This window comes from Hibiscus syriacus, unplaced genomic scaffold, assembly GCF_006381635.1.
Source record: "Hibiscus syriacus cultivar Baekdansim isolate YM2019G1 unplaced genomic scaffold, ASM638163v2 tig00110987_pilon, whole genome shotgun sequence".
Lineage (NCBI taxonomy): Eukaryota > Viridiplantae > Streptophyta > Magnoliopsida > Malvales > Malvaceae > Hibiscus > Hibiscus syriacus.
Genome location: NW_024062941.1, coordinates 1,001,713 through 1,028,347, shown reverse-complemented (window position 1 = coordinate 1,028,347; position 26,635 = coordinate 1,001,713). Strand labels below are relative to the sequence as shown.

The 26,635-nt window shown below is 35.2% G+C and overlaps 1 protein-coding gene across 1 annotated transcript; it reads right to left on the bottom strand.

The window, feature by feature from the left end:
* LOC120148814 lies at window positions 1-26,175 on the bottom strand. Its single transcript, XM_039161821.1, has 11 exons — window positions 25,979-26,175; window positions 25,784-25,866; window positions 25,339-25,511; window positions 25,015-25,108; window positions 24,767-24,877; window positions 24,650-24,662; window positions 1,918-1,994; window positions 1,657-1,742; window positions 1,473-1,537; window positions 1,209-1,307; window positions 1-184 (listed from the first exon to the last, which is right to left on the bottom strand). Exons 1-11 carry the CDS (start codon window positions 26,019-26,021, stop codon window positions 174-176), a joined length of 855 nt encoding a protein of 284 aa, XP_039017752.1. The 5' UTR covers window positions 26,022-26,175; the 3' UTR covers window positions 1-173.
* Window positions 26,176-26,635: the final 460 nt, after the last annotated feature.

Genomic DNA, 26,635 nt, shown 5'->3' with positions numbered 1-26,635 from the left:
TATTAGCACCGATGTGAAATGTTTAGAAACTGAATATGAGCAAGCATTTGCCAGCATCTATCGGAGGGTGAAAACAAAAGAGCCACAATGGTGCAGGCGAAGAATTCTGTATACCAACTAAATTGAGCTTCTTCCATGATAAATCCATTCAATCCCGGTAACGGAGGAATGAGTTATTCCGAAACTGAGCCCTGGCCCAATACATGTAGCAGATGGGCCTTAGCCCAGGATAACATGTTTGAGGAGACATCAATTTTTTAGTACTTATAATGTGTATATATATAAATATATTTGGCCCAAAACAATATAAGGAAATTAGGTTTGACAATGTTATTAATGAAGCTAAAGAAATAACATATAATATTGGGGTTGAATCTCAATTTCTTAAAAAACGTATTTCTTATAGATAAAAACAATTTGATGAAATTCCAAATACCGAAAGAGAACAACAATCTTCTTAAGAAACATTTCGAAAGGATTACTTTATTATTCTTGTAGATATGACTCTTGTTCAATTGAAAAGTATATTTGAACAAATGCAACATTTCGAACCTATATTTAGTTTTTTTTATGGTTCAAAATTAATTTCATTACTTGATGACGACCTAAAAAAATATTGTTTAAATATTGAGTTCAATATGACAAATGGTGAAAAATTTGATATTGATGGAAAATATTTATTTATGGAATTACAAATTTTACAAAAAATGTTACCAGATAAAGCACACAAAGTTTAAGTCTATGGACATCTATTCAAATAATGGAGTTTGCAAGAAGAATTGATATGTTCTCTAATGTGTTGATAACATATAAAATTTTGTTGACGATACCGATCACAGTTGCTTCCGCGAAAAGAAAATTTTCAAAATTGAAACTCTTGAAATCCTATCTTCAAAGCATGATGACTCAAAATAGATTGAACGAATTAACAATTCTAAACATTGAAAGTCAATTTTTACAAAATCTTGATTATCGTAAAATAATAGAGGTTTTTACTTCAAAAATGCACGAAAACATCATTTTAAGTGATATTTGTAACCTTATAGGTTTTAGTTTGTATTAGTATTGATATTGTTTGACTATAATTTCTATTATATTTTTGTTTTAAAAATTATTTATGTTTTATCTATTATACGGTACAAGTATAGGGACATAAAATTATTATTTCACCCAGAACATTAAAACTCATTGGACCGGCCTTGCCGAAACTCCGAGGAAGTAGGCAAAGCTAGTATATTTCAGCTCCCATCCTAATTCCTTACGAGTTTTCGAGTTGTTCAGCTTCTTTCCCAGGGGATCACTAGTGCCTGCAACATGCAATATACATCAGAGAATGCAAATTTCACATACTCAATCCTTTTTCGTACAAGTTCTCCATATATTTGGATAATCATAACCCCATACCTATACTCTAATAACAATCCATAATCAATCGTATACGCTTGTTTCGAAAGTGTAAATTAAAAAACCACCTGTAAAGCCTTCGAACTTTTTGTCGAATTTCACACTTTTATCGACCAAATCCATTACTTCTTGCCTGCCAGTGAAAGTAACAGTGTTAAGAAGTCAGAAAAAATAAACATTTTTGATAATAATAGCATTGCAAGAAATATATCCACACAAGTTTTCATATTTACTAACATAAAAGAAGACAACCTGGACAAAGGATGATTGTCACAACCCAAGAAAATCCGACCCCGAAGTTTCTTCTTCAGAATAGTGACCGAAAGGGAAGCTGCATCCTGTGACACCAAGCATAATAATCGACATCAACACCATTCAAGGTACCTAAATGATTTCTGCAAATCTCAAAAAGAGATATCATTTCCAGACAAAAAAAACAGTGCTTCATGACAGTGTACTAAAGAAGTTGAAAATCCTGCCATTAACAACCAATATTAGAGAGTGAATTCTCACCTCATAGTGTATAAGATTCAAGATGTAATCGGGACGAGCATCGACAGTCCCTTTATGCAACCAATAGAAATGTGCACCCAGGGTATCAAATAGCGTTCCGAAAACGCTATAGCGGCCGCGATATTGCGGTCGCGTCACCGTCCGAAACCGTTATTCGTGGTTTTTACGGTTGGTCATGGATTCACACCGATTGCGGTCGATTGCGCCCGCAATTTAACGGTAAACGGATGATTGCGCCGGGACGCAATCGCCGTTATTCCAACCGTTACTGCAAAAAAAAAATTAAGGAAAGATAGATTTTTTATGTTCATCATCACCAAAGTTGTATTTTTTTCTCTTTATTTCTAAATTCATGTTTTTTATACATGCATGTTGAGATTCAAAAGGAAAAAGAAAATGGAAAAGTAAAATTGAAGAACGAACCTGTTTTGTGGGTCTCGCCGGAGTAGAGTTCACTGTAATCGGAGAAAGGAATTTTCGTCGGAACTTAAGATTATTGAAGAAGAAAAAAAATCATTCACGCTCTGAATTTAGGGGTAGAACATGTTATAATTTTGGAGTTTTTTTGCTTGATTTTGATATTGAGTGTTGAGAGAAGAGAGCAGAAAGAAATGAGGAAAAAAGGAGAGACCGGAGAAGGAGAACGTGCGGGGTGGGTGGGGGGAGGGATATAATTTAGAATGTAAACTTTAATTTTTGTTTAATTTAATCTTAATTTCAGTAATTTAAATAATAATGTGTTCACAATGTCGTAACTGGTTTTTGTCTGGGCACGAAATATTATACTTGGCAGGGAAATTGATGTAAATAAATAATTTTGAAAATAATTTATGAGTCGCCATCGGCCTTTTGGATCAGGTAGGTCGAATACCTAAAAATTATTTTCTTTAAAAGAGTTTTAAGAAAACATCAATTAAAAAAATGAACTGATCTGCGTTTTATAACCAAAAATTCGTTCTTTTTAATAATAAAAAGGGATTCGTGGTCGGTTACGTTTAGGGAATGATTAGCACCCCTACAACGCCCAAAAATTGGTACTTTTTAATTATAAATTGTCTCTATTATTAAAATTTTAAAAATTCAAAAATATATTTAATTTATAATCCTATTATTTCAAATTTATATAAAAAATATTTATTTATTTAAAAATATTAGAAAAGAACTTCTAGGTGCCTTAAGACAGCTCCTTTCTTTGATATTGATAAATATTAATTTAAATAATATTGTTTAATTTTTAATTTTAAAATATCAGAATAGGACATCCAGTTGTATTAAGACTGTCCTTTTCTTCGATATTAAAAATAAATATTTAAAATTACTATTTATTATATATATATTTATGAATATAAAAATATTTTAAAAATATAAACAAATAAAATACCACTAAAACAATATATTTTAAAAGCAGTAAAATAAATGAAAACATATGAAATAAATGACTAAATTATAGTAAAAATAAAATTTAAAAATCTAATTTATAATTAATCAAAATTATAGGGATTAAACATGCTATTTCTTTATTTTATTTATTTAATGACTAAAATAAAATTATTTAAAATTCGGATATTAGAATAAAATAAATTAAAAATATAAACTAGGGATTAAAATATTATTTATTAAAATTAAGGGATTAAATCTGTTATTTATCCTAAATATATTATTTTAATAAAAAGGACTAAAATAAAAGAAATTAAAATTTAAGATCTGAATTAAAAGTATTATAAAATCGATTTAGTGACTAGAATGTAAAGTTTACAAGTTAGGAGGACGACGGACGGGGTTTAACTATTGTCTAATTACGCGCATAGTCCTTCCCGAAACGACGTCGTTCGGGAAGGCCTATAAAAGGTCCAAAACCGGCTGGCCCGAAGGGCCAGCTTCATTTCTTCATTTTCCTTCTCTCTCTCTTCTCTGAGAGAGAGAATTTTCTCTCGCTCTTCTCTGAGAGAGAGAATTTTCTCTCGCTTCTCTCTAAAACAGAGAGAAGCCAGCCGGCCGGCAGCCGTCAGTCGGCGTTCGTCCGCCGTCAACCACCGCCGCCGGCCACCGTCTTCGGTGGCCGGAAATTTTTTTTTTACATCGAAACGTAGATCGGACCGTCCTAATGACGGTTCCGATGATCTTTTCCTTTAAACGGCTCCCAATCGGAGCAAATCTAAAAAAAATACCTTCGGTTTTTCGAAGGTTTTGGTGAGATCCGACGGTCGGCTTCCTCGGTGAGTTTCTCTCTTCCTTTTTCTTCTATTTTTTTGGTTGCTGGTTGTGGGATGTTGACTGAGATCGTTGGTAGTAGTTTTTTTTATTGTTTCTCTGTTTTATTTTCTTTCTCCGGCTCTGTCTTTTCTCTTTTTGGTCTCTCTGTCTCTGTCTCTGGTTTCTTTTTCAGGTTCGGGTGGTGGCTTTTATAGCCACCACCGGTGTGGCCATCGGACCGGTCCGAAGAGGGGGTCTCGGTGAGTCACCGGACTACCAGTGGTGACTCACCCCGTAGCCATGGCGTGGACGGCTGGCGTTGGAGCTTTTGGAGCCTTCGGTTGGGACGTGGCAGCGGCGGAGGCGGCGAGAACAGCAACGGCGGCCGCGTGGCCCTAGGGTATCAGACCCTAGGGTTTCCATCTGGAGCCATCTGGACCGTTGGATCTTGCCAGATCCAACGGCAGCAAGCTGAGGCGGCTGGGATTAGGATTTAGGAAACCCTAACTGAAACCCCCAAATGTTTAGGGTTTCTGGTTGGTCTGGACCGGTTCTGGTTTGTTTGTAACTGGGCCGGTCCAGTTGTAATTGGGTCTGTAATTAATTATTTATATATGTATTTAATATATATTTAATAATGATAATAATAATAATAATAATAATAATATAATAATAATAATAATAATAATAATAATAATAATAATATGGGTAAAAAATTAGTATCTTCAGCTGCCCCTCTTTGCTCATTCTTGTGTTAACAAGAATAGGGCAAAGATGAAAAGATAATAAAATTTTTTATCCATTTGGCTTCACTTGATCATAATGGAGATATTGAATAAATTCTTCTCTCTCTCCAGATGAGTTCTTCTCATTATGAACTTTCTGCTGGGGAAGATGATGACCTCCTTTTTTTCTGTGATAGAGTCATTCAAAAGGTTGAATAAGCTTTTGACGAGTTCTTCTCATTATGAACTTTCTCTTCTTTCTTCAGATGAGTTCTTCTCATTATGAACTTTCTCTGAAAAAAATAACCCATCAAGTAATAGATTTGAGCAAAAAGGTTGAACAAATTCTTCTCATTATGAACTTCTTCTTCCTTCTTCAGATGAGTTCTTCTCATTATGAACTTTCTCTGGCAAAAATAATCCATCAAGTGATGAATTCAGACAAAAGGTTGAACAAATTCTTCTCATTATGAACTTCTTCTTCCTTCTTCAGATGAGTTCTTCTCATTATGAACCTTCTCTGGCAAAAATAATCCATCAAGTGATGAATTCAGACAAAAGGTTGAACAAATTCTTCTCATTATGAACTTCTTCTTCCTTCTTCAGATGAGTTCTTCTCATTATGAACCTTCTCTGGCAAAAATAATCCATCAAGTGATGAATTCAGACAAAAGGTTGAACAAATTCTTCTCATTATGAACTTCTTCTTCCTTCTTCAGATGAGTTCTTCTCATTATGAACCTTCTCTGGAAATGTCAATACATCAAATGATAGATTTGAATCTTTGCTAAAATCTTTGAAATTCCTGTTAAAAATTCAACATAGATGAAAATGAATGAAAATGCACCTATTTTTGTAAACACCTAAAATATGATGCATGAATGTTAATTTATTTGATTTCAGACGGTGAATTGAGTATTTCTTCAATTGTAAAAACCGAATAGATCTTTCTTCTTCAAATCAGAGAATCTATCATCTTTGACAAATGTAGATGTAGATATTATGTAACAAAACCTCTTGAGAATAAAACTCAATAGTATAGGCTCTTGAAAAACTTGTATTCATACAACATGTTGATTCTGATAACAACTCATCTGATTATGAAGTGACCTTTCAAGATGATTTCACAGATATCGATAGTTCTTCTAATACCGAGAAATCTTGAATTCTGATTCTGCTGAGGAGAATAAACTGTTATACTTGACAAAAATGGGATTCTCAGATGCTGAAGCTTCAATAGCCATGTAGAGACGTGGTCCAGATTCATCAATTGCAGAATTGATAAATTTTATATGTGCTGCTCAAATGACTAAAGATGCTGACGCACTTCTTCCGGTAAAAGATGGGAAGCCATTATGTGATGATCCCAATTACAAGAAAAGGCGAAACTTGTGCTATGATTTTTAGGAAAGGAATAAGCAAAAGAAGCTTGAAAAGAAACTTCTTAATGAAGATGATCATGCAGTTCATCTTTTAATTCCAATGATTGGTTCTGTAGTTCTTACCAAACCAAATCAAATAACTCAAAGAACACTTCCAGAAGATGCTATGAACACATTTATCTTCCAAATTCAATGATTGGTTCTGTCCAACCAGATCAGATAACTCAAAGAACACTTCTAGAAGATTCTATGAACACATTCATTTTCTAAATTCAATGATTTGTTCTGTCAAACCAGATCAAATAACTCAAAGAACACTTCCAGAAGATGCTATGAACACATTCATCTTCCAAATTCAATGATTGGTTCTGTCAAACCAGATCAAATAACTCAAAGAACACTTCCAGAAGATGCTATGAACACATTCATCTTCCAAATTCAATGATTGGTTCTGTCCAACCAGATCAGATAACTCAAAGAACACTTCCAGAAGATGCTATGAACACATTCATCTTCCAAATTCAATGATTGGTTCTGTCCAACCAGATCAGATAACTCAAAGAACACTTCCAGAAGATTCTATGAGCACATTCATCTTCCAAATTCAATGATTGGTTCTGTCCAACCAGATCAGATAACTCAAAGAACACTTCCAGAAGATGCTATGAACACATTCATCTTCCAAATTCAATGATTTGTTCTGTCAAACCAGATCAAATAACTCAAAGAACACTTCCAGAAGATGCTATTGGCAAATTCATCTTTCAGTTAATGTTTGGACTAGGATATCACAATATTTATTTGATGTAGAGCCAGAATTTATAGATTCGAAGCATTCCCATGCTACTACACTAAAAAGGGCTATATTCATAATTCTGCCAATTAAGAACAGATTTTCTCTTATTCTGCTTCCTCCATGTGCTGATGCTTTTCCATTGACAAAGAAATGATGTCTTTCATGTGATCCAAGAAACAAGTTGAACTGTTTATAAACATGTACAGGAAGTGTCAAATTGACAGAAAGGATCTGTAAGGCTCTTGAAGCTTATGACAATGAGCCACCTTTGAGTATCCAAAAGTATGTTCTTGATGAGTGCTGAAAATGGAATCTAGTATGGGTTGGAAGGAATAAAGTTGCTTCACTTGAACCTGATGAGGTGGAAATGCTTCTAGGTTTCCTTAAAAACCATACACAAGGATCTGTATAGAGACATGTTTCCCAGTGATATCAATGTCTTATTTCTTTTTGCTGAAATCAATGCTACAAAGATCGCCTTTTATTGTCTTAGTATATTTTTGAAAACAGAGGTGCAAGAACTGAATGGTGATCGGTTGGAGCAATTGATGAGTAGATTTGGCGGATTCGACCTTGTTGTCGGTAACATCCCGTGTAACAATCTTGATGTTCATGGCTTTAAGATGGTGATGATTTGCTTACTTTATATTCCATGTATTTAAAAGTATTAACATAAAGTAATATTCAAAAATTTTTAAATTATTTCAAAAATATGTTAATTCATAGAAGAATAAATTGAATTTCCAAAAATAAATTGAATCTCAAATAAATTGAACTTGAAATAGATAGAATTGTATTCAAAGTTCTGGCAAGCATAAGAATGATAAAAATTCAAATGTCTCAACAAATTATAAGCATAAGTATTTCTAAATTAATCAAGTTGACACAATTTAGAGATGATGTAAGCTTTTGTCTGGAAGATCTCAAACGTTGTCGAAATGCTTATAGATGTGAAGTTTCTTCCAAACTGTCAAAATCTTAAGAGAGTTCAATTGTCGGATGCCTAATATCAATCTGTATTTGAGCCGCCTTTTCAGGTTTTCAACTCAAATTCTTCCTTTGGTTACAAAATGTCCTTTGCGGGTTTTCACCTTGACCCCCCCTTTTTTTTTTTTTCTTCAAGCATAATATTTCTTGACAGAATCCGAGTTTATTGGATTTCTCAGAATTTTTCCATCCATTTCTGCCAAGATCAATGCTCCTCCGGAAAAGGCCTTTTTTACAACGTATGGCCCTTCCCAATTAGGCATCCATTTCCCACGGAAATCTTTATGTATAGGCAAGATCTTTTTTAGTACTAGATCACCCTCTTGGAATTCTCTTGGATGTACTTTTTTGTCATGAGACTTCATCATCCGTTTTTGATACATCTGTCCATGGCAAATAGCTTTCAATCTTTTCTCCTCAATAAGGTTCAATTGATCAAATCTAGCTTGGATCCATTCAGATTCATCCAATTTTATTTCTCTCAATATTCGGAGTGATGGAATCTCAACTTCAATTGGTAAGACTGCTTCCATCCCGTAGACTAAAGAAAAAGGCGTTGCCCCAGTAGATGTTCGAACAGTAGTTCGGTATGCATATAGAGCAAAAGGTAACTTTTCGTGCCAATCTTTGTAAGTTTCAATGGTCTTTGTAATGATTCTCTTGATGTTCTTATTTGCTGCTTCAACTGCCCCATTCATCTTTGGACGATATGCCATTGAGTTTGCATGTTTGATCTTAAACTGTGCACAAAGTTCGGTCATCATTTTGTTGTTCAAGTTCAGAGCATTATCTGTAATGATCCTTTCTGGTAGGCCATACCAGCAAACTATCTCTTTCTTTATGAATTTGCAGACTGTGGACCTTTTAATATTGACATATGAAGCAGCTTCAACCCATTTGGTAAAATAATCAATTGCCACAAGGATGAAGCAATGTCCATTCGATGCTTTTGGTGTGATTGCACCAATGACATCTATTCCCCACATAGAAAATGGCCAGGGTGCTGTCATTACATGTAAAGGAGATGGGGGTACATGAATCTTGTCTGCATATATCTGGCATTTATGACATTTCCTTGCATAATCAATGCAATCTGTGTGCATGGTAGCCCAATAGTATCCATATCTCATTATTTTTCTGGCCATGGAAAGACCATTTGCATGTGTTCCACATATTCCACTGTGTACTTTTTCAATGACGTTTCGAGCTTCGCTGGAATTTAAACATCTCAATAGCATTTGATCATTGCTTCTTCTATACATAATCTCGCCATCAAGAAAATATCCAGCAACCATTCTTCTCAAGGTTCTTTTATCAATTTCTGATGCATTTGTGGGATAACTTTGATTTTTGATATATTGCAGAATATCATGATACCATGGTTTACCATCTACCTCTTCTTCCACACTATAACAATGTGCAGGAATTTCATATACTTGCATTTTGATTGGCATCATATCAACTTTCTTAGTTGCCTGAAACATAGCAGCTAATGTAGCCAAAGCATCTGCCATTTGATTTTCTTCTCGAGGGAGATAATTGAAGGTAACTTTCTCAAATTCTTTCACTAATTCGAGTGTAAAATTTCGGTATTCCAACAATTTGGGGTCTTTTGTTTCCCATTCTCCTCGCAATTGATACACCACTAACGATGAATCTCCATATATCTTGAGAAATTTGATTTTTCTTTCTATAGCTGCTTTCAATCCCATGACACAAGCTTCATATTCTGCTATATTATTGGTGCAAAAGAACTCCAGTCTACTCGTAAAGGGATAATAAACATTTTCTGGAGAAATTAACACTGCCCCGATTCCTCGTCCCAAAGCATTGGATGCTCCGTCAAAGTAAAGCTTCCAAGATGCAGATGTGTCATTTGTTCTGACTTCTTCATTCATGGATATGCACAACAAATCTTCATCGGGAAAATTGAAGTTCAAAGGCTGATAATCATTTGATACACGACTGGCCAGAAAATCAGCTATTATACTTCCTTTTATAGCTTTTTGGTTGACATATACAATATCAAACTCAGATAATAACATCTGCCATCTAGCCATTCTGCCTGTCAAAGCTGGTGATTCCATTAAGAACTTTAAAGGATCAAGTTTGGATATCAACCAAGTAGTATGGTATAACATATATTGTCTGAGTCTTCGAGTAGTCCACACCAAAGCACAACATAATTTTTGTATTGGTGGATATCGAATTTCACCATCAGTAAATTTCTTGCTCAGATAATAAATAGCTTTTTCTTTCCTTCCTGATTCATCATGCTGTCCTAGTACACATCCCATCGAATTTTCGAAGACCGTCAAGTAGAGAATTAATGGTCTATCAGGCATTGGTGATACTAAAATTGGGGCATTGGATAAATATTTCTTAATAATATCCAAAGTTTCTTGACATTCTTCATTCCAGACTTCAGGATTGTTCTTTCGAAGTAATTTGAACACTGGATCACATTTGTCAGTTAATTGAGAAATGAACCGAGATATATAATTTAATCTTCCCAAAAAGCCTCGAACTTCTTTTTTTATATTGGGTGGTGGGAGCTCTTGAATTGCTTTTACTTTATCTGGATCAATCTCAATTCCTTTTTTGCTGACCACAAATCCCAAAAGTTTCCCGGAAGTTACCCCAAAAGTGCATTTTGCGGGGTTGAGCTTTAATTGATATTTCCTCAATCTCTGGAAAAGTTTTCTCAGATTTTGAATATGTTCTTCTTCAGTTCGGGATTTGGCAATCATGTCATCTACATACACTTCAATCTCTTTGTGCATCATGTCATGAAACAAAGTTACCATGGCTCTTTGATATGTTGCCCCTGCATTTTTCAATCCAAATGGCATCACTTTATAACAGAATGTGCCCCACATGGTTACAAATGTTGTTTTTTCCATGTCTTCAGGATTCATTTTTATCTGATTATATCCTGAAAATCCATCCATAAATGAAAACCATGCGTGCCCTGCAGTATTGTCCACCAATGTGTTTATGTGGGGTAATGGAAAGCTATCTTTCGGACTAGCTTTGTTGAGATCTCTGTAATCCACACACATTCGAACTTTCCCATTTTTCTTCGGTACAAGAACAATGTTGGCTACCCATTCTGGGTATTTAGCTGCCTGTAGGAAACCTGCATTGATCTGTTTCATTACTTCTTCTTTGATTTGCAACAACATTTCTGGCCTCATTCGTCTGAGCTTTTGTTGGACCAGTTTATATTCTGGATTGATTGGAAGCTTGTGTATCACTATATCTGTGCTTAAACCAGGCATATCTTGATAAGACCAGGCAAAGATATCTTTGAACTCTTGAAGGAGATTTATCAATTCTTGTTTTATCTGGATTGTCAGAGTAGTACCAATTTTCACCTCTTTTATTTCTTCATCTGTTCCCAAATTCATAGTCTCAATCTCTTCCTTGTGGGGTAGAATTTGTTTGTCTTCTTTTTCTAGCAATCTTAATAGTTCAGTAGGAACATCACATTCCAGTTCATCCTCACACCCATTGATTTCTTCCAGACATATAGGATGCTCTAAATTTATCACTGGATTAAATTTAGGAATAAACATGCTATTAACATGGTGACACCTGCAAATTTAAGTCGGACATATTTCCGAAAGAATATAGTAAATTTATGAAATAAATAAATGTAAAAATGTAAGAAAATGTAAAGAATGATTGCCATCTGAAAATTTTAAAGAAAATTTCTTATATTTAACATAATTTCTTTTACAAGATAACAAAAAAGTTTTCATATTTTTGAGCTAAACATAAAGATTAGTTCTGAATATTATTCTGCGTTAATATTAAAAACTATAGGAAGATCTTCAGTGGTCCAATTGTTGAGTGTTTCTCCAGGAAAACATGGGCGAATCCTATCCAAGTATTTGTCAGTCTTGTTGTCATTCATGATCATGTTGATAAATAATCCATTCATAGCTTCTTCAACTATGTCTTGATCTTTCGTCAACTTTTCTTCTTTAAAGGCTTCAACAAGCTGCTGTTCTACATTAATAGTTCCCCCTGATCTGAATGTAGTCTTCAACTGTAGAAAAAACATGTGTTCCCAGATGATTTCTTTCCCTTTCAATTTTGCCTTTCTGTCTTCACATCTTCTTTTTATCTCTTTGTTCTTTTGCTGAAAATTGGGCTTAAATCCAAGCCCAAAACGATCTTTCTTCATCTGTATATTGACAGGAACTGAAATCCCTTGAAGATTCTTTCCTAACCCTTTCCCAGCTTTAGCTCCCATGCCTAAAGTTTGTTGTACCGTCATCTTGGTGCAATCAGACAATCTGGGATATGGAATTTTGCTTCCTTCTGCAATAAAGGTTGCATTTACAAATTCAAGAGCTCGGAAAGAGCATTCAAGAGCTTCATCATTGGTGTCGATATATGGAACATCACTTGTTACTGACGCAATGATTTCTTCTTCAGCTCCTACGCATATTAGTTGTCCATCAACAACAAATTTCAATTTCTGATGTAATGAAGAAGGAACGGCTCCTGCTGAATGAATCCATGGCCTCCCTAATAGACAATTATATGTAGGGTGGATGTCCATCACCACAAATTCAATATTATACACGACTGGACCAATTAACAACGGTATTTCCATTTTCCCAAGCACCTCTTTTTGAGTTCCATCAAATGCTCACATTACATTCTGATAACTCTTCACGTGTGATTGATCCACAGGCATTCTTTGAAGTGTGACTAGAGGCATCAAGTTGAGAGCGGATCCATTGTCAATCAATACTCCTGGCAACACATGACCATGACAATGTGTTGTGATGTTCAAAGCTTTTACTGACCCCATTCCGCCTTCCGGTATTTCATCATCCGTGAACATTATGTAATTGTCAGCAGCTATATGTCCCACAATTCTGTCAAGTTTATTGAGGGATATATCTTCGGGGATAAATGTTTGATTGAGAATTTTCATCAAAGCATTTCTATGTGCTTCTGAATTCATCAATAGATCAAGAATGGAAATTCTCGCTTGTTGTTTGTGTAGTTGTTCAACCACACTATACTCACTATGTTTCAGGAATTTCAAAAATTCTTGAGCTTGTTTTTCTGTCACATGCTCATTAAATGCTGGAAGGGATTCATCTTCAAATACCTTCTGAGGTATTGCCATGGCTTTTCCTTTGGCTTTCACTTGTTCTGAAGCATTGGATGTTTCGGGAGAGTAACATCTCCCACTTCTTGTAAAGAAACCGACTTCGCTCACTACTTCAGACGTCGATGTTGTACCCAAACTCTGTATTTTCTCTTCTGTTTTTTCTAGAGAAACAGATCCTCCTACCATTGAAACATTGGTAGTATAATTCCAAGGTACCCTGCGGGTATCTTTGTATGGAAATGGTAGAGGAGCGGTGATAACTACTTTCAGCTTTATTGGTGCAGGAATCACCGTAGATGATTTCACATTAATGATCACAGGATCATTTATTCTTTGACTCGGTTTAGAATCCTCTGATGAGCAAACATCATTTTCTTTTTTCCCTGGTTCTTCTTCAAAGAATTCTATTTCTCTATTGTTCATCAATTTTTGCACCAAATCGCTAAACTCAGGACATAGTTGAATTTTATGCCCTTTCTCCTGATGATATTCACAATAATTCTTGCCTTCATTCTGCTTTGGCCTGAATTGTTGTGGAATTATACCGGCTAAAGAGAGTTGTTGGAATACCCAAACAAACGGAGATCTAATTTCAGAAATGTCAGTTTTTGCTTTCTTTCTGTTCTCTTCTTGAATTGCATTCACGTTTTTATCTCCATGATTTGGCAATGGATGATTTGATGCAGATGGTGTATTGAATTCCAACTTCCCAGTGTTGATCAAATTTTGAACCACCCTTTTGAATGCCAAACAGTTTTCAATAGAATGACCCGTGATTCCTTCATGGTAAACACAATGTGCCTTTGTATCATACCAAGGAGGGAATGGTGGTTGCATGGGAACCAAAGGATAGGGCCGTATGACATCTGCTTTTAACAGCGAATCATAGATCTCAGCATATGGTACTGGTAAAGGTGTAAAAGACAACCTTTCATTTTCCTTTCGAGATCCTCTGGAATCTGCTCGATTAGTGTTTGTTTCCTCTTTCTTAATCCTTGGTTGGGTTATTGTAACACTTTTCGATGAATCCTTGCTGTAAGAATTTGCATTGTTGACTTCATTCTCCTTTTTCCGGTACGTAGGTCTTTTGGAACTAGACCCATCATTTGATTCAATCTTGCCACTTTTCAAGACATTTTCAATGAGTTCTCCAGAAATGACCAAATCTGCAAAATTTCTGGTTGCATTCCCCATTAGATGATTTAAATAAGGAGCCTTCAAGGTATGAACAAATATTACTGTGGCCTCTTTTTCTGACAAAGGTGGTTGAACTTGGGCTGCTGTATCACGCCATCTCTGGGCATACTGTCTGAACGTTTCATTATTCTTTTTCTCCAAATTTTGGAGAGTCCATCTATCAGGAACCATGTCTGTTACGTGGCGATACTGCTCTAAAAATGCTTTAGCCAGATCTTTCCAGGATCTAATGTTAGCTTTAGTCAATTGAGTATACCATTTTAAAGCCGGTCCTGTCAAACTATCCTGAAAGCAGTGAATTAACAATTTCTCGTCCTTCACATATCCTGCCATTCTTCGACAAAACATAGTAATGTGGGATGAAGGGCATGTAGTACCGTCATATTTATCAAATTCGGGAGCTTTGAACTTGATAGGGAGGATTAAGTCTGGAACCAAACTCAACTCACTAGCATCAAACCCATAGAATGATTCAGTTATTTCCACGGATTTCATTCGTTCTTCTAAGCTCTTGATCTGTCTGGTTAGTTCTTCATTTACTTTTTGTTTCTCATTCAGCTCATTCAAATCTGGGATCAAATGATCAGTATTAAGATCCCCTATTTTCACATCTGATATAAGCGGATTTTTGCTTGAAGATGCAGGATTCACTTGTTGATCTTCATGTGGTTTGACTTCTTGTAATGCAGATGTACGAGCATTGATTTGTATAGGTGTAGTACCAGAGTGATAAATTGGTTCTGGTGGAAAACCTAGAGGATACATAGGATCTTGATCAGGATTTTCAGGCATTTTTCCAATGATAGCCTGCCTTTTAAACATGTCCTCTATTTTTTGCATCATTCTGTCTTGTGAATTTGCAATACTGGCTTCAATTTTTTCCAACTTCATTCTCATTTCTTCTTGTTCTTTATGATGTTGTTCCTCAATACGCTGTATTTTATCCTCCATACTTCTCTTAGTAGCTTGTCTAGTACCGTAGTGATGTTGTATTTCTCTTTTGGCCAGAATAACTTCGATTGAAAAATCTTTTAATATTATTTTTTCCAAATTTTAATTAATGAATTTTATCTTAATAAAATAAAATAATAAAATTATTCATAAAGAAAATTATGAAATGAATGATGAATGTATGCAAAATGTATGTATGCAAAAAGGTATTGATCCCAAAAAGTTAACTGTCATAGAACAACTTTCATCGGCATACAAAAGTTTCTTTATAATAGTTCATAACTACAGATAAGGCATAGCTTTCCTATTAAGCTCTATAATTTCTTTCATTAACCATGACACCTTCTTTCCGCACTTAGAGACTGGATCAACATGATGCTCAATTATTTTGGCTTCAACAGCTAGTTCCCCAACATATCTAGCAACTTCGCTCATTTGTACCATGGCCTCGAACACCATATTGCTTCTTTCTTCACTTCTTTCCACATAAAACTCAGTTGACTTTTGCCACTGTTCATTCATTTCTTCAAGAGTCTGCTCTACTTCAGTGATTCTGACTTGACAATTGTGCAGAATTTTTTCAAGATCTCTAATGCGTCTTCGCAGTGAAGAATTTTCCTCATTACTTTCTTTGAGATCATTAGGCCCTAAACGAACCTTTTCTTGAAATAATGATTCTTCAAGTTGCAAAATGTAAGCGTTAAACTCTGAGTTTTTGTTTCTAGACTGATCCAGATCTTCTTCGAGTTTTGTTCGTGCTTCTTGCGTTCTTTGATTAAGCTTCTGGATTTGAACATCCTTGTTTCTGCATCTTTGCATCCAATTTCTAGCCACTTCCTGCTCTACCTCAAGTCTGGTGTTGAAATTTTTCTTTCCAGCTCCCATTTTTCTTTTTCAACATTGGATTCTTCCATCTTTTGGCCTATGACTTCAAGTTCAGCAATCAACTGGTTCATTTCAGATTCAAATCCCTTGAACATGATATTTTCTCACCTTCAAATTTATTAAAGATGTCATTCTTCATTTCTTCTAAATCTTTGGCTCGATCTCTTTCTCTTTGCATTTCATTCATGATCTCGCGGTGTTCAGCCTTGTGTTTTATAATTCGCTCTCTTCTGTCGACCTCAAAATCTTCCATTTTTTGCTTTCCTTTTTCAAGGCTTTTGAGTAGACAGCTATTCTTTCCTTTCAGATCTTCAACTCGTCTTTTCTCAATGTTCAAATCTCGGGTCTTCTGTACCGTTGATTGGCTGGATCCTGATGCTTTCCGGGATTTATATAACTCCTGGTAATTTTTCTGTAATGCTCTGAATTCATCATCAACTTTTTCTTTATTTTTTCTCAACATTGCACATTGTGATGAATGAAAGTCAATGTCAACCCCCAACATAGCTTTATCTTGTCTCATTTGCTCTAATTCTTTCGACCAGCCTTCTCTTTCTGCTTCAAACTCAGCTCTCAGAATTTCAATCTCTGATGGAATCACCTTAATGCGATCTTCCATAGAAATATCCTCATTTTGATCTGGTAGAGGAATATTTTCGTTTTTCCTGACAGATCTCCATTCTTCATAATCAGGAGTTAACATTTCTTTTGCTGCTTTAGCTCGGATACAAAAAGTTGTTTTCCAAGCTGTAACGGCTTCCATGATATTTCTTTTATAATTTTTGCTGTGGAATGCGAACTCAGATGACTGTAATCCAGCAGTAATAGGTACAAATTGACGACCTTCATACTGTCTTATAACCAGAAGTGGTGCATATCCAATTCCTCCCCATAATCCGAGCAGCATTATCCAGTTGTAATTTCCACATTTGTAACAGAATTCCCTTTGTATTTGCCACGGGGCTCGCCAAACAACGTCATTGCTTTGCAGATTTCGAAAGGCATTGATCCACATATCTTTCTTAATTTCTTTCGGCCATTCCTGCTCCAGAAATTCTTTTAATGGTGAGTAATCCGTATTAAAGCGTCGGTATGAAACCTTTTCTGTCTTCCAGAAATGACTACGGATCCAAACATATAACAACTGGGTACACCCTGAAAATCGTCCACCTCCTATCTTTCTACAAGCATTTAACGATCTGAAGGTCTCTGCTAGAATTGCAGAAGCAGGATTAGTCTTTTTTCGGTAGCTGTTCAAACAAATCTACCACTGCAGCTTCAACATATCCCAATACTTTTGGGAAGATGACCATACCATATATACCCAGAGCAAATAAATCGAATCGTACTTTTATAATCTGGATGGCTCTGAATAATTTCTCTAATGTTGGTCTAAGCAATGCCTTCGCTTTCGCCTTTTTGTTTTGTACGGGATGCCACCCATTCTTCTCGTACACTGGCAATCTTTGCTAATTTAACTCGAAAGGGTTGAGTTTTAATTGACTTTGAATAGATTCGATTCTCCAAAGCCCCTTCGATATGTAGCAAAGTTGTGTATTCTTCAATAGTAGGGACCAAGTCCTCTTTATTGAGAGTGAAGCAATTGTACCCTGGATTCTAGAATTGAATTAGGGCTCTGAGTAATTCATCATCAACTTCAACATAGAGCAAATATGGGATGTCTCCGTAAATCTGATAAAACTGCAATTTTTTGTTTGAATCCCAACTTTCCCAAATGCTTCGCAAATCTTGCATATCATTTCTTTTTAGTGAAACTGGAGCATAACTGGCCAAGTCAGATACATAATCATCCTGCAGGCTGTCTCCTTCTTGTCTTTGTAAGTCCTCAGCCCACTGTCTTACTTCTGAGTTTAGAATTACTTGATTTGAACACTTTTTATCCATAGATGAAGGCTTTCCAATGAGACAATTAACACAAGGATCAATGTCTTTTATCCTGTATGATGCAATGCAAACAGAAAAATAAAGAACACACAAAAAGAAAATAAATTAGTTTACATAATAAAGAAAATTAATAATAACATTTACATAAATATTTTTTATTTAAACATGCTTTTCTAAATTTAAATAATTTATATACATGTAATTTAATCATTAACGAAAATAAATAAACAAGAAAGTTTAGAATTCATTTCTCCTGTGTGTACACCTATTTTAGACAAAATTTCGGCATGACTTCGGATTGGAAGAGTTTCTAAGGTTTTTTATATGCAGGGTTTCAGATCTAGGAGTAAAGGTACTCGAACTGTCCATGTTAATGCCCCCTTAGGCTACTAACCCTCAATCCTAGTCCATCACAGACTAAAGTGGATCGAGTTCAATTCGAGGGGATACATTTCTCTATGCCTGACACGGAGAATAAATTCTCACGAAGACATAGAGCATATGAACCCCGAAAGTTACTTGCTAGGTCTGACACAGAGAATAAATTCTCACGAAGACGTTGCTTTCACTCCCACTTAAAAGGGACAACTCAATTATAGAGCTTTATGTAATGCAATGCAAGTGTTGTGTGTGAGGAGAAATGTTCAAACCTTTGACAGAAAAATAAATAATGAAATAAAATACTTGCAAATAAAATAAAACATATAAATATTATAAAAATAATAAATAAATAAAAAATTTGACAAGAAAGAATTAAAAAATAAATATATGAATTTTTAATTTTTAATTAATAGAGACAATTTATAATTGATTTTTAAAAGTTTGACCAGTCCCCAGCAGAGTCGCCAAGCTGTCGTAACCGGTTTTTGTCTGGGCACGAAATATTATACTTGGCAGGGAAATTGATGTGAATAAATAATTTTGAAAATAATTTATGAGTCGCCATCGGCCTTTTGGATCAGGTAGGTCGAATACCTAAAAATTATTTTCTTTAAAAGAGTTTTAAGAAAACATCAATTAAAAAAATGAACTGATCTGCGTTTTATAACCAAAAATTCGTTCTTTTTAATAATAAAAAGGGATTCGTGGTCGGTTACGTTTAGGGAAGGATTAGCACCCCTACAACGCCCAAAAATTGGTACTTTTTAATTATAAATTGTCTCTATTATTAAAATTTTAAAAATTCAAAAATATATTTAATTTATAATCCTATTATTTCAAATTTATATAAAAAATATTTATTTATTTAAAAATATCAGAAAAGAACTTCTAGGTGCCTTAAGACAGCTCCTTTCTTTGATATTGATAAATATTAATTTAAATAATATTGTTTAATTTTTAATTTTAAAATATCAGAATAGGACATCCAGTTGTATTAAGACTGTCCTTTTCTTCGATATTAAAAATAAATATTTAAAAATTACTATTTATATATATATATTATGAATATAAAAATATTTTAAAAATATAAACAAATAAAATACCACTAAAACAATATATTTTAAAAGCAGTAAAATAAATGAAAACATATGAAATAAATGACTAAATTATAGTAAAAATAAAATTTAAAAATCTAATTTATAATTAATCAAAATTATAGGGATTAAACATGCTATTTCTTTATTTTATTTATTTAATGACTAAAATAAAATTATTTAAAATTCGGATATTAGAATAAAATAAATTAAAATATAAACTAGGGATTAAAATATTATTTATTAAAATTAAGGGATTAAATATGTTATTTATCCTAAATATATTATTTTAATAAAAGGACTAAATAAAAGAAATTAAAATTTAAGATCTGAATTAAAAGTATTATAAAATCGATTTAGTGACTAGAATGTAAAGTTTATAAGTTAGGAGGACGGCGGACGGGGTTTAACTATTGTCTAATTACGCGCATAGTCCTTCCCGAAACGACGTCGTTCGGGAAGGCCTATAAAAAGTCCAAAACCGGCTGGCCCGAAGGGCCAGCTTCATTCTTCATTTCCTTCTCTCTCTCTCTTCTCTGAGAGAGAGAATTTTCTCTCGCTTCTCTCTAAAACAGAGAGAAGCCAGCCGGCCGGCAGCCGTCAGTCGGCGTTCGTCCGCCGTCAATCACCGCCGCCGGCCACCGTCTTATGTGGCCGGAAATTTTTTTTTACATCGAAACGTAGATCGGACCGTCCTAATGACGGTTCCGATGATCTTTTCCTTTAAACGGCTCCCAATCGGAGCAAATCTAAAAAAAATACCTTCGGTTTTTCGAAGGTTTTGGTGAGATCCGACGGTCGGCTTCCTCGGTGAGTTTCTCTCTTCCTTTTTCTTCTATTTTTTTGGTTGCTGGTTGTGGGATGTTGACTGAGATCGTTGGTAGTAGTTTTTTTTTATTGTTTCTCTGTTTTATTTTCTTTCTCCGGCTCTGTCTTTTCTCTTTTTGGTCTCTCTGTCTCTGTCTCTGGTTTCTTTTTCAGGTTCGGGTGGTGGCTTTTATAGCCACCACCGGTGTGGCCATCGGACCGGTCCGAAGAGGGGGTCTCGGTGAGTCACCGGACTACCAGTGGTGACTCACCCCGTAGCCATGGCGTGGACGGCTGGCGTTGGAGCTTCTGGAGCCTTCGGTTGGGACGTGGCAGCGGCGGAGGCGGCGAGAACAGCAACGGCGACCACGTGGCCCTAGGGTATCAGACCCTAGGGTTTCCATCTGGAGCCATCTCGACCGTTGGATCTTGCCAGATCCAACGGAAGTAAGCTGAGGCGGCTGGGATTAGGGTTTAGGAAACCCTAACTGAAACCCCCAAATGTTTAGGGTTTCTGGTTGGTCTGGAACGGTTCTGGTTTGTTTGTAACTGGGCCGATCCAGTTGTAATTGGGTCTGTAATTAATTATTTAAATATGTATTTAATATATATTTAAAAATAATAATAATAATAATAATAATAATAATAATAATAATAATAATAATAAAATAATATGGGTAAAAAATTAGTATCTTCAGCTGCCCCTCTTTGCTCATTCTTGTGTTAACAAGAATAGGGCAAAGATGAAAAGATAATAAATTTTTTTTATCCATTTGGCTTCACTTGATCATAATGGAGATATTGAATAAATTCTTCTCTCTCTCTAGATGAGTTCTTCTCATTATGAACTTTCTGCTGGGGAAGATGATGACCTCCTTTTTTCTGTGATAGAGTCATTCAAAAGGTTGAATAAGCTTTTGATGAGTTCTTCTCATTATGAACTTTCTCTTCTTTCTTCAGATGAGTTCTTCTCATTATGAACTTTCTCTGAAAAAATAACCCATCAAGTAATAGATTTGAGCAAAAGGTTGAACAAATTCTTCTCATTATGAACTTCTTCTTCCTTCTTCAGATGAGTTCTTCTCATTATGAACTTTCTCTGGCAAAAATAATCCATCAAGTGTGAATTCAGACAAAGGTTGAACAAATTCTTCTCATTATGAACTTCTTCTTCCTTCTTCAGATGAGTTCTTCTCATTATGAACCTTCTCTGGCAAAAATAATCCATCAAGTGATGAATTCAGACAAAAGGTTGAACAATTCTTCTCATTATGAACTTCTTCTTCCTTCTTCAGATGAGTTCTTCTCATTATGAACCTTCTCTGGCAAAAATAATCCATCAAGTGATGATTCAGACAAAAGGTTGAACAAATTCTTCTCATTATGAACTTCTTCTTCCTTCTTCAGATGAGTTCTTCTCATTATGAACCTTCTCTGGAAATGTCAATACATCAAATGATAGATTTGAATCTTTGCTAAAATCTTTGAAATTCCTGTTAAAAATTCAACATAGATGAAAATGAATGAAAATGCACCTATTTTGTAAACACCTAAAATATGATGCATGAATGTTAATTTATTTGATTTCAGACGGTGAATTGAGTATTTCTTCAATTGTAAAAACCGAATAGATCTTTCTTCTTCAAATCAGAGAATCTATCATCTTTGACAAATGTAGATGTAGATATTATGTAACAAAACCTCTTGAGAATAAAACTCAATAGTATAGGCTCTTGAAAACTTGTATTCATACAACATGTTGATTCTGATAACAACTCATCTGATTATGAAGTGACCTTTCAAGATGATTTCACAGATATCGATAGTTCTTCTAATACCGAGAAATCTTGAATTCTGATTCTGCTGAGGAGAATAAACTGTTATACTTGACAAAATGGGATTCTCAGATGCTGAAGCTTCAATAGCCATGTAGAGACGTGGTCCAGATTCATCAATTGCAGAATTGATAAATTTTATATGTGCTGCTCAAATGACTAAAGATGCTGACGCACTTCTTCCGGTAAAAGATGGGAAGCCATTATGTGATGATCCCAATTACAAGAAAAGGCGAAACTTGTGCTATGATTTTTAGGAAAGGAATAAGCAAAAGAAGCTTGAAAAGAAACTTCTTAATGAATATGATCATGCAGTTCATCTTTTAATTCCAATGATTGGTTCTGTAGTTCTTACCAAACCAAATCAAATAACTCAAAGAACACTTCCAGAAGATGCTATGAACACATTCATCTTCCAAATTCAATGATTGGTTCTGTCCAACCAGATCAGATAACTCAAAGAACACTTCCAGAAGATTCTATGAACACATTCATTTTCTAAATTCAATGATTTGTTCTGTCAAACCAGATCAAATAACTCAAAGAACACTTCCAGAAGATGCTATGAACACATTCATCTTCCAAATTCAATGATTGGTTCTGTCAAACCAGATCAGATAACTCAAAGAACACTTCCAGAAGATGCTATGAACACATTCATCTTCCAAATTCAATGATTGGTTCTGTCCAACCAGATCAGATAACTCAAAGAACACTTCCAGAAGATTCTATGAGCACATTCATCTTCCAAATTCAATGATTGGTTCTGTCCAACCAGATCAGATAACTCAAAGAACACTTCCAGAAGATGCTATGAACACATTCATCTTCCAAATTCAATGATTTGTTCTGTCAAACCAGATCAAATAACTCAAAGAACACTTCCAGAAGATGCTATTGGCAAATTCATCTTTTAGTTAATGTTTGGACTAGGATATCACAATATTTATTTGATGTAGAGCCAGAATTTATAGATTCGAAGCATTCCCATGCTACTACACTAAAAAGGGCTATATTCATAATTCTACCAATTAAGAACAGATTTTCTCTTATTCTGCTTCCTCCATGTGCTGATGCTTTTCCATTGACAAAGAAATGATGTCTTTCATGTGATCCAAGAAACAAGTTGAACTGTTTATAAACATGTACAGGAAGTGTCAAATTGACAGAAAGGATCTGTAAGGCTCTTGAAGCTTATGACAATGAGCCACCTTTGAGTATCCAAAAGTATGTTCTTAATGAGTGCTGAAAATGGAATCTAGTATGGGTTGGAAGGAATAAAGTTGCTTCACTTGAACCTGATGAGGTGGAAATGCTTCTAGGTTTCCTTAAAAACCATACACAAGGATCTGTATAGAGACATGTTTCCCAGTGATATCAATGTCTTATTTCTTTTTGCTGAAATCAATGCTACAAAGATCGCCTTTTATTGTCTTAGTATATTTTTGAAAACAGAGGTGCAAGAACTGAATGGTGATCGGTTGGAGCAATTGATGAGTAGATTTGGCGGATTCGACCTTGTTGTCGGTTGTGGGATGTTGACTGAGATCGTTGGTAGTAGTTTTTTTTTATTCGTTCTCTGTTTTATTTTCTTTCTCCGGCTCTGTCTTTTCTCTTTTTGGTCTCTCTGTCTCTATCTCTGGTTTCTTTTTCAGGTTCGGGTGGTGGCTTTTATAGCCACCACCGGTGTGGCCATCTGACCGGTCCGAAGAGGGGGTCTCGGTGAGTCACCGGACTACCAGTGGTGACTCACCCCGTAGCCATGGCGTGGACGGCTGGCGTTGGAGCTTCTGGAGCCTTCGGTTGGGACGTGGCAGCGGCGGAGGCGGCGAGAACAGCAATGGCGGCCGCGTGGCCCTAGGGTATCAGACCCTAGGGTTTCCATCTGGAGCCATCTGGACCGTTGGATCTTGCCAGATCCAACGGCAGCAAGCTGAGGCGGCTGGGATTAGGGTTTAGGAAACCCTAACTGAAACCCCCAAATATTTAGGGTTTCTGGTTGGTCTGGACCGATTCTGGTTTGTTTGTAACTGGGCCGGTCCAGTTGTAATTGGGTCTGTAATTAATTATTTATATATGTATTTAATATATATTTAATAATAATAATAATGATAATAATAATAATAATAATAATAATAATAATATGGGTAAAAAATTAGTATCTTCACACAATGTTATCATGAATTAATTATCTTATCCTATTACCGGAATTTTAAAGTTTTTTATATGGTTAAACTATATTATATATGTCATTTTAGCTTAGAAAACATTCTAAAAATCATTAAAAATGACTCCTTATAATTATAATTATTATGTTTTATGATAAGTTGTGCGAAATTTAAAATAATTCACGACCGCGGCACCCGCAGTGACCGCGATAGCATCCGTTATGTCCGCAACTGCGATAAACGCAACCGAAAACGCGGCCGCAAACGCTATTTAAATCGCTGTGTGCACCTCTATCTATTTTGTGTGAAAGGTTAAGGTGATCATGAATGTAATATAGAACATCCACAAGTCCATGAAACATATAAACATATTTATCCGATAATTAAAGTCCGAGAAAAAGGATATATATAGTCCAGCCAACCTAACGACACAACCATCAAAGTCCAGCACCACTTTTTCAGCCTTGAGAAGGTTATCTGTCCTAGGGCTTCTCCCAATCGGCACATTTGGCGTGTCCTGTCAAGGATATTAGATCTCAGTGATCATGCAATTGAGAAAACAGCGCGATGGATATTAATACATCCCAATGTAATGAAACAAATCAACAAGAAGAAAGTGTTACCAGCAGAATGTGTTATGTTAGTTCTAAATACCTCATCACATGGTCCATTGTCGTTGCAACCATATGGTGCAGAGCTTGATGTGAATACGAATGAACCTTCACCGTTCCAGCTTAAAGCAGCCAATCTGATCAATTCAAGGCAAAATCAATAGCAGCAACTTAAGTTCGAAGAGACGAAATAGGCAATCAACAGTTTGCCACTAACAAGAAATCTAAAATTCCAGATCAAAGTTTTGCCAAAGCTCTTTCACATATGATTACTACCCTACAACATCCATATGGCTAGTGACTAACTGTCAGTGACAAATCGTAAATATAAACAACAGAGATACCATGAAAATATTATCAGAATTACCTAATATCACCAGGGTAATCTGGGGTTTTTGAAGGAGGAGCACAGAAAATCACATAGGGGAACTTCTGATCGGTCTTAGTCTCTTTCAAAAGTGGGTTAATCCCCAGTGAGAGCAGTTCATCGTGGTGATCCGTCGTCACGGTCTGCCCGTAAATTTGACATCCTGGATGTTCCTGCTTCCACAAATTATGTCAAATATATATACATGTGTGTGTGTGTTATTGTCTTCTTTCTGAACAACTAAGACTAAAAGGCCAAATCCTTCAATCAGCTAATTCTTATAAATATCAAAGAAAACCCTTTGAATTTCAACCCCTGAAACTACATCGAATGATGTTTTTTGCTCAATACATAAGAGTGAAATGGAAGCCGGAGTTTTCTCAAGCAAAGGGGAAACAATAGAACGTTGAGTAAATTAAAGTAAACAATCAAACAATTGGCTTACCTCCCTCCATTTTTCAGCCACCAAATGACCAAGAACACCAGGTCCTACAATTAGCAAATCATTCTCTCCCACCATTGCTTTCCCTGCTTCATTTCAAACAAACAAAAAAATCCCAGAATAATTTTTTTTAAAAAGAAGACAAAGCAATACCTAAAAGAAACAAAAAGGAAAGCGAAAAGAAAATTTAAAAGAGACCCGTTGAGGATGAAGCTGAGACTTGAAGAGAAGCAGCATCCATTGAAGAAGAGAAGCTGAAGCTTCGGAAGATTGAAATCGGGTTCTTGAAAATGGATAGCGATGAGACCGATGATGATGATGATGATGATGATGATGGCGACCAAGAAATTGATTTTCTCGACAGATTGGTGAAATTTGACGCAAGAAATGGTTTCCAATTTTCCCGAAAAATCACTATTTTTTAATTTACATGTAAAACACCGTTAGATAAAATATTACATATCTAATATCTTTTGTAAAAAGACGCAATTCATGTATCGTATTTTATGTTGATGTGGCGTCATATGTTGGAAGGCGCGGCCTATTCATCGCGCTTTACGCCAGCTGGAGTTACATCAGCGTAAGGTGTGATGCATGGGTCGTGTCTTTCATAATTAATCCCGACCGTTCACACTCCTCATCCTATCTTATAAATACCCCTCTGAACTATTTTCACCAAACCAAATCTTCTCAAATCATACCAAAAACCAAACTTCGGTCAAATTTTATATAGAAGATAATATATTATATTATATTCCATTAAATTAATATTTTAGTATTTTATTTAATTATTTTATATTATTTTTTTACAGTTATAAAATGGACGGCGGTCTGTTTCGTTTGGATGAAAATCAT